Below are 10158 nucleotides of genomic sequence, written 5' to 3'. Positions count from 1 at the left end.
CCTTCTCGACTTCGGGTGCCAGTCCGGCCCGATGGGATTTTGGGGCGTGACAACTTAACATGAAATATTTCAGGTAACGGCGGAGAAAGCCTAGCTTTTAACTTTGTAATAGCAGTCTTGTTGTTAGAAGTATTATCAAAAGCAATACATAAGACTTTATTTTCAATACCATAAAATTCTTTAACTTTACAAAATCGATTCAGCAATAAATTCTTCCATATGTTTACGATCTTCATCATACAAAAAAATTAGAATACGTTTTTACATAACAAAATTACTATTTATCTAGTGACAAGTAATAGTTAAATAATTATTTTTATTAACAGGACGATCAAGATCAGAAGTTAGAGTCATTCTACATTGAATATTTCTTAACAATGTAGAAAAATAAAAAATATATTGTGAATGAAGTCTAAAAATATCGGTCCGACAAGTACTTCTACGAAAAAGCATCTCAAGAAGGAAAACTGAAAGGCAAACAACCCACAGCTACCATTTTTGTTATTTCTTCCCGGTCCCTCAATTTATTATACTTCTTAATTACCTGACCGGTTGATGGGTCTATTCTAGCTTGTGTTGGCCCACCAATATCCTCACCACCTTTTGCAATAAATAACTTTCGTGATTATCACTTATATGTCTCATTAATGTACCTGTATCATCTTGCTTGCCTCCTCTTTTATGCTTATATATTGGTTGACAAATATTTTATTGCACCTCAGTATCTGATATACGTGTAAAAAATTGTCATGCAATACTAGTTATTTTATGAGCTCTTGGGGCACGGGGAGGACGGGAAGGGCGATTAACCGATTCAGATCTAATATTAGCATTTTGTACTGCGGGTGTCTTACCAATATTTTCATCATCTTCATCTAAATCAACCGCATCTACTATATTTTCTTCTTCTATACCGTAATTTTTCTTAGCTTCTACATAATCCATATCGTGAGCACCTACGCCTACTTCTTCCTTAAAAGGTTGACTAAGTGATACCGGAGACACACGGGTATATTTACTACTTGCACTACTTCTACCGCCAGTAATTCGCTTTTTACTACCACTTCCACTTTCGGGACAAATTTTTTACACTTTTAGTGGCGAGGTTTCTTAATTTATCCATAATATAAATCAAACTAAAAAAAAAATCAAAATACACAAATATAATAAAATTAAATATTCAATAATTAATACACTAATTAAAAATCAAAAGTAAAAGCTGGAATGATAATAACAAATTTTGAAATTATCCGAAAGTTGCGACTTTAGAAACTTTCACTCATACTTTGTAATCGCAAAATTAAAAAATTAAATTGAGCACTTTAGGAAATATATAGAATATTTGAGAATTGAGATTTCAGAGAGAATGAGATTTGAGATAATGAAAATTGTGTGAAAAATAATTTGAAAGTGTAGGGTATTTATAGAAATTTTTTTAGGTTTAAAAAAATATTTTAAATGAAAAAAAAATAATTAAAAGGGCCAAATAGCCGTTTATATATATATATATATATTTCCAAGCTAGTTAACCAGCGAGCCTGGACCGGGTTTGGTCCGGAACGGGTTAATCGGGCCCAAAAAAATTAGCCCAACCCAGAACCCGCAACCCTACAGCTCGGGGGCTGACCGGGCCGAGCCGTTTCAGTGGATCGGGCCGGGTCAAACCGTCCCGTTTGACAAAACATCTTAACCGACATTGGCTTTTGTCAAGCTTCACTTCAGACACCGCATGTCTAAAGTCTTCTGAAGCGGATAGATACAGAAAAATTTCAAAAAACTTAGTACCGGTTAAATAACGGTGTCCAATTAAGGTACCCATGAAATTTTCATACTAGATTTCAACCAACTCAATATGCTATCAGAAGACAAAACATAGCTATGGTAGAGAGCACTAGAATAAGATATCAATTGATTGATATACAAACGACTTGCCAGACAATCTTTAACCTCTAGTCATCTACCTACAGCTAATTATGGGAAACCAGATCGACTTAAAAAAGAAGAGACATTATTACCTCAAAAAAGAAAACCAGTGATACAACAATATATGCAGTAACACATAATATATACAGATTACTGAGAAAGGCAAATACTGGGTAAAATTGCAGTGGTAACATATTTTAAACATTTACTAACAGTTTTCTCACTCATCCTTGCAATCTTTATCAGGCCTAGCTTCATAACCCCCTTCTGGTCTTTCCACGAGTGCATAAGGCATATACGTACCAAGTATCCTATCCCAGGTAACAAAGAAAGGCTGTGAAAAGTTATACTTGCTTCCGTAAAGTTGGTGATGAATATCATGGTACGCTGAGTTGTTTTTAAAGACGATATGGAACAGGTTTCCAGGTAGCCATAGTCCACAATGATCATCGACTGTCTTGATGGTAGCAAACGAGAAAAAGAAGATGGAAGTTCGAGGAGACATGCCTGAGAAAAGGAAAGCTAGGGCCCCACCGATGGTGTCAAGTATCAGACCCTCCAAAGGGTGATTGTATAGAGCTCCAAATGCATATGGAACAACCAGCCGGTGATGCTGAGAATGGATGTGCTTGTAGAAGAACTTGTTTTGATGCATGTAGCGATGCATAAAGTATTGCCAAGTATCTAAAATGAACATGGCAACAAACAACTGTTTAGCAAGAACAAGGTAGCTAGCCTGTTGATTTCCATCAGAGTCGCCATCATTACCTGTGACCTGTTCGAAAAATTAAAGTTTAGTGAAATGAAAATATGATCAAATTTGAACTTCCAGAAATGAATTGACATATAAACCCAAACAATGAGAAAGTTTGGAAAAGAGAGAAGAGGTGCAACAAGATATTAAGTGCACCTAAAACTACACGAGAAAAAACACTTGGCTGTGCCACAACCACGAACAGTTTCAGTTTTGCAGTCAGGTAAGGAACATTCTAAAAGCCAAGGTCCAATAACAATCTCCAAAGCATAACAACCACCAATTGGCTGTAGTAAGTATGCATTTAGCTGTAACTGGGTAACTAATGAAAATGAAAACTAGGATCAATAACTCCAAAGTTTAGCTTCAAATCACACGGACATAAAAGTACAAGTCAACTGCCTCATTTGTGATCATGGAAGTTGAACAGAATACAGACACATCATAAAACAGAATGAACTATTGGTATTAGAGGAAAAATTGTAAAAATCATTGTATGCCGTGATTTTGGAGTATAAGTGTGTAAAGCAATCCCTGCATTTCGTAAGAATTTGTTCTCCTGCCATCTCCCACTTTAAAATCTACGTATGTGTTTCCATATGCCCAAGCCATGCTATGTTTGTATCCATACCAAATACCAAAATCAACGTTCCCCGTGTAGACACATAATATTTTACCCTCCCGAGATTACACAGTTTTTAGCATTTATCTTAGATTTCATTTTTAGTAGATTTTACGTGAGAAAATTGAAGACCCAAAAAATAGTCATCTTTTTAAATACAATACTTTCTTTTCAAGTAAAACGAAAATTTTACAAAAAATGGTCTTTTGAATTTTCTTATACTTAATGTTAGAATATGAGTAGGAGTAGCTTATAAAATTCTACTTGAAAAAGGATTCGAATGTAGTGTCTATAAATAAGGCCTTAATGTAATATTGTAATTACACAATTCAATAATAATATTTTCTCCATTATTTCTCACATGGTATTAGAGCATTCGTGAGTATCATTTCGGCATCACTGTGTCGTTTTCCGGTGACAGAAGTTGTTGTCCAAAAAAATATATTTTTTCGGTGTATTTCAAAACAAACCAACACCACCATCAGATTCGAAACTTCTCAGCGAGCAAACCCAGTCAGACTCGCCGAGAATAGGTGTCACACGCGCCCTCACGCAAGGCTAGAAGGTATTCTCGGGCGAACGCGTCAGTCCTCGTGCCGGCGCATGCAGCATCTTCCGGCAACTTTTCCGACAGTTTCTTTTTTTCAATAGCCTCACGTCTTTGTTCAGAGGCTGATCATTTAATTATTCTCTGACTCCGAGCAACTTTCGGACATCAGATCTAATATCCGGCGAACTCTTTTTTTTTCCGACCAATTTCCGACAATATTTCTTTTTCATGATTAAATTTGAACCCTTAATGAGGAGATCGAAAAATCAAATGTCACAGACCATGAAGAATCGACGAGGGGAAGGTTGATTTGGAAGATCTCGACCTAGGTCTAGGTGTAGTTATTGTAAAAGGCTTAAACATACTCGTGACATGTTATTCTCGACCAAAGTGTGGTTATTGTAATAGGCTTGGACATACTCTGGAATATGCTATTCTTTGCATGGTCGACCACCTAAAAATGCTTATGTTGCATAGACTAATGTTGCTCAGTCTAACACCACGGGTGATCAATGGTTATATTTATCCGACAAGGAATATAATGAGTATTTTTAATATCGAGCAAGTAAGCATATATCCCTACCAATAGTCTCAACTGCACAATCTCCTACCTTTGGATCATGGGTTGTGGACTTGAGTGCTTTTGATCATATTTCTGGTAACAAATCATTTCTGTTTGATATTGTTTATTCCCAATCTCTTCTAACTATTAACCAAACCCCTATCTTCTGTCACTTTAGACTCTGTTCTTTATGTCCCTAGTTGTCCTTTTAATCTTCCACCTGCTAGTCGTTTGACACGTGTCCTTCATTGTAGTATAACTATTTTTGATGATTCTGATTGGGCGAGATCACCCTCTGATAGATGTTCTACATCCGGATATTGTGCTTTAGTAGGAGGTAATTTGGTGTCCTGAAAGAGTAAGAAACAAAGCGTGGTTGCTCAATCCAATGCAGAAGTAGAATATCGAGCAATGGATGTAGAAACTTGTGAGCTAGTTTGGATCAAACAGTTGCTAAGAGAACTAAAATTTGGAGAACCGGCAAGATGGAACTTCTGTGTGATAATCAAGCAGCCCTTCATATCGCATCAAATCCAGTGTTCCATGAGAGAACTAAGCACAGAGAGATTGATTGTCACTTTGTCAGAGAAAAGACTCTCAGGAGATATTGTTACAAAATTTGTAAAAGTCAAGTGATCAAGATACATATGACTTGTATGCACCAGTTTGAGAGGAGTATTAGAATTTTAATAGGAATAGAAATAGCATATAAAATCCTATTTAAAAAAGGATCGGAATGTAGTATGTATAAATAGGGCCTCAATGTAATAATGTAATATTTTCTCCATTATTTCTCATATTTAATTTAGGTAGTATTCTATTTAAGATTATTTTCAAAAAAAAAAAGACTCAAATCAAAAAGATCTGGAACCAATGTAAGTCAGCCACTTGACTAATTTCATTTCTATCCACATCCATAGCATATTCTCTTGGATTATTCCCAAACTTTTATCCCTAAGTCCCTCAATCTTATCCATAGGGACATTTTTGGGAGGAAAAACGAAAATAGATGCCACAATTTACCATAATACTACACTATAAATAGGAACTTAACTCCGTTCCCCTATTTTGAATAAACGACCTCAAAGCTCTGTTTAGACATGAAAAAAAATATTTGAATCACTGATGGAAGAAGCAGGGGAACAGAGGTAATTTCCTAGGTGGCGTCATGGTGAAGCTATGGCTTTTTGCACGTTTCAATGGTGAATTTTTAGCAAGAAATGTAAGGGAATAAAATTACTGCTAATTCTAAAAAATGGAGTGAGCTGCTCAGTTCTCATCCAAAGTAAGCGAATTTTGTATTTTTTTGTGTCTAGAGCTCCTAGGAAGATGCACAAAATGTGCTCAGCAACTGACTTTTTCTCCTGATTGAATTCCTTCCTCTCTTATCCTTACAAGTTTCTATATATAGTGTAGTATTAGGGTAAATTGTGTGTCTATTTTTGTTTTTCCTCCCAAAAATGCCCATGGATAAGATCGAGTGACTTGCGGATAAAGTTTGAGGATATTCCAAGAAAATATGCTATGGATGTGGATAGAAATGAAAAAAAACAAGTCACGGAGATTTGAATTGTTTTTCTAAAAAATAATCTTAAATAGAATACTACCTAAATAAAATATAAGAAAATTCAGAAAAACCCATTTTTCTAAAAAAAAATAAAATATTTTTCCTCGAAAATCGAAATCAAAATTATTGTATTTACAAACATAACTATTTTTGTAGCTTTCAATTTTCTCAAGTAAAATACAAATAAAAGCTAAAATAAATATTAAACTAAAAAATATATATTTAATAATAAAAACAGTGTAAACTCGGAGAAGGTAAAAATTACGTGTCTACACCCCGTATTTGGAAGTGATTACTCTTATCCGTAGGCTTCTTTCCTCCTTACCGATTCCACACCCATTTGATTAATTAGCCGGACTGTATGCCTCCAAGTTCCTGATTCCCAATCTACCCCTTTATTCCCTCTCGCTACCAAGTCTCACTTAACCAGGTGAAAGGCTCTTATTTCCTTACTTGCACTCCACAGGAAATTTCTTTTTGATCTTATCCAGCTTCTTTAATACATTGATAGATATAGGAAACAGGGGCATGAGATAGGGAGTGAGCCGAGCATGTTGTTCCAAGTCGCAAGCTTCTTTCAAATCTATCCTCAATCCTATGCCACACTTGCTTAGGCATGTATTTGACATCTAAAGGCATTCCCAAATAAGATGTAGGAAACTTTTCTGTCTGACAAATCAAGTTTTCCACCTCATCAATAGGGAAAGTTGAGCTTTTCCCCATGTTAAATTCCAGCCCAGATACAGCTTCAAACAACAGGTGAATGACTCTTAAATATCTCAACTAAACCCCCTTGTCCCCACAAAGGGTTACTGTATCATTAGAATAAAGGACATGAGAAGCCTCTAATCTATTAGAACCTTGTGTCCCAACACTAAAACCTTTTATCCAATTCAGTAGACATGGCATTGCTCATCAGTAAACTAATTCCTTCCATTGCCAAGATGAATAAGAAAGGGGAAAGATCCTCTTGTCTCAAGCCCTGGTATGTTAGGGAAAAAAACTTCTGCTGTCCAGCTGATAATCACAGGGAACCACACAAATACATCTGGAATGCGAGCGCATCATCGCATTATGCGGTGATGCGATGCGATGCGAGGCTTTCCCGCTGCGAGTAACTGATGCGAGGTTATTTAACAAATGCGGGCACAAAACCCTGTGATGCGAGATGCGCTGTGATGCGAGATGCGAGCCAATGCACTCACATCGTGTTGGTTTTATTTGTAGGGCCATTTTTAAATTAAGCATAAAAGAGTTGGGTCAATTTTAAAATTAAAAAAGAGTCGGACCACTGTTGCCTTCACTTCTGCGAATTTTTAGGGTTAGCTCTGAAGAGAGTCGCGACCTCACTGTTGCGATCTCTTTTCTTCTTCATAGTTGTTGTGGTTTTTTCAGTTGTGACTTACTGTTGGGATGCTATTAGGTCTTTTTTCCTTTAAATTGCAATTCACTCCAATGATGCGGTCGCATCGCGTAATGCGTGATGCCGGAGCCTTATCACTTTTTTCTGCATCACGCTTCCCTGACTGATTCACCCAATCTATTTATCCCCAAAGCCACTATCTTTTAATAGATTGAGCAAGTATGAACAATTTGTAAGTGCTTCTTTAACATGGAAGTATAACAAGTTGAGCACCCCAAAACCTCTGGGCACATGCACTACGAGAAGAGAGAGGAACCATCACTTCTACGAAAACAAGAAGGAATCATAACCTCTATAACCTAACATGAACTATTCACAGAACATAAAAGCAATTCTTCCCCTTCCAAGCAATATCACATATCAAAAGACGAACAAATGATATTGAGCTACTTTTTATTCCAGATACAAACAAACTTGTAACTCAACCAACAGCAGAAACTATTCGGCACATTTTGCTTCTGGTAGTTACACAAAATTCCTGGTCTGTCTTCCCTTTCCCTTCAAATTAAGGCAATGATCTGCCGATCTCAGCACTTTAGAATATATAAAGAAACTTAAATATATAAGTTCAGACAAAAGAAAGCAGCGCGTTACATAGGTTTATAAAATTTTTGGGTACTTCATAAAAAATAATCCCAATAACTATCTATACCAGCTACATTGACAAGTGATATCTCTATCCTGTATCAACCAAAATCTATAAACAATAGGGCCTCAACCTAAAATGTATGGGGTAAACAGTATGAGTTATCTATGTGCATTCTGCCTTATCTGGACCTATTTCATTCCAATAATAATTGATATCTTTTTAAGGCAAATAACCACCGACAGAAGGTGATTAATTATACAAGGAGTTGCTAAGAAATTTCTAAAAAAGAAATAAAGCTAATAAACATGTTCAAATGTAACAATATTAATCACCACTTCTCTACATATGCGAATATAAGAAATACCAGATAGAAATTTGAAAAGACCGAACTTTGCAATAAAAACTCCATTGTCCTGCAAATGACTACACAATTATGCAGCAACAAAAGACTAATAAATGCTTCAAAACCCCCCTAAAGATCCTCAACATACTCAAATAAGGAATCATCCAACAGTGCCAAATTCTAAAATAGTAAAATATTCACTTTCATAACAGCTTCCTCAAGTTCCTCTTCCATGCCGACCACAGGTTATGAACACACCGTGCAAGTATAATTACACAGCGCGTGCACCAATCTACATATTTTAAACCTAAATTCAAGGGTCAAAAGGAAATCCAAATTTTTGATCGAAAGCAAACAGCAGCCACCAGTAAAGGTCTACCCATCTATCATCAACCATGGACGCTTCAATCTCAAACTAGATGGTTATATAAACCCTCTGTATACAACTGACCAAATAAATGAATGCTCCGAAGCCAATTCAAAGTATCTTTTATTGCTAAACTATTTTTGTTTTTACAGTAAATTTACAACAACCTTCCTCCATTGAATCAGATTATGCTTAGCCAAATTCAAAATAAAACAACAGATTCCTCAAATCCCTCTTCTATGCCTACCACAGGGTATGAACACACTGCAAGTATAAATTGCAAGTCGCTTGCACCAATCTACATATTTTAAACCTAAATTCGAATATCAAAAGAAATTCCGAACTTTGATCAAAACCCAATAGGTAGCCACTAGTAAATGTCAACCACTCTATCCATCCATCAAGTATGCTTCAATATCAAATTAGATGGTTGGTTATATGAACCCCCTGTATCCAATTCCAAGTATTTGTTATAGTTATCCTATTTTTGTTTTCCTTGAGCCAAGGGTCTGCCGGAGAAAGCTTCTTATTCGTCAAGGCAAGGGCAAGGGCACTGTACCCTCCCCTCCCTCTCCAGACCCCACATGTGGGACTATACTGGCCTGGGTAAGTTGTTGATGTTGCTGTTTTATTTTTGTTTTCACAATCAACTTACCACAACTTTCCTCATTATCAAGAGGTAACAATACAATAAGAACTGTGGCAATTAAACAACAACAAAAACTAATTAACCTGCTTCAAGAATTAACACTACAACAATCATCAAACTCCAAATATGGTAAACTCAATCATATTTTTTTGCAAAATAAAAAACAAAAATTTGCAATATAAAGGGGTGATGGAGGGTTACGAACCGCAAAGAGAACTGTAGCAACAACACCTTGAACAAGTTGTTGAAGAAGAACCCCTTTAACAACCTCTTTCTTAGAAACCAAATTCTTCTCATCTTCGTCTTTCTTTGTATGCAATCTATAATTATCCATACCACTAAGCATACAATACAATCCTGCATATACCCAATACACCACTATTGGCACAATTGTCCCCAAGAATTCATCTGACACGTGTAAAAATTCTCCTCTTCTACCGTCATCATTATCAATACTCATACCTCCTTACAAAAATCAAGATTCTGGAAAAATAAGAAAAAAGATTCAAACTTTATGCAAATAAAACTAGATTCTGGGATTTATTTATGGAAAGAGGGGAATTTGGAGTTTAGGGTTTTCTGAGGGCTGGATTGAAAATTGCTTCTCCCAAAAATTGAAATTGGAAGGAATTCAAGAAAACACAACGGAGTAAAGGGCAAAAAAAGTAAATAAAAGGAATCTAATGATGATCAATGTCAAATTGGTTATGTGTTGTCCCTTATAATTGCATCTCCCCAGTTTGTGATTTTGTGTTGTTGCTTTGTGATTTTAAGTATTAATAGAAGGGGGATTTTCAAAACTAGCTTAG

General features: G+C 35.9%; 1 protein-coding gene across 1 annotated transcript; it reads right to left on the bottom strand.

Moving 5' to 3' along the window:
• Positions 1-1991: 1991 nt before the first annotated feature.
• Positions 1992-10158, bottom strand: LOC107877639 (sphinganine C4-monooxygenase 1). The gene is made up of 2 exons (XM_016724337.2): positions 9555-10158; positions 1992-2698 (listed from the first exon to the last, which is right to left on the bottom strand). The coding sequence occupies exons 1-2, from the start codon at positions 9807-9809 to the stop codon at positions 2144-2146; spliced, it is 810 nt and encodes a 269-aa protein (XP_016579823.1). The 5' UTR covers positions 9810-10158; the 3' UTR covers positions 1992-2143.

Source organism: Capsicum annuum, chromosome 1 (genome assembly GCF_002878395.1).
Source record: "Capsicum annuum cultivar UCD-10X-F1 chromosome 1, UCD10Xv1.1, whole genome shotgun sequence".
Taxonomy (NCBI): domain Eukaryota; kingdom Viridiplantae; phylum Streptophyta; class Magnoliopsida; order Solanales; family Solanaceae; genus Capsicum; species Capsicum annuum.
The sequence above is the reverse complement of the archived record's forward strand: the minus strand, read 5'-3'. Positions and strand labels throughout refer to the sequence as shown.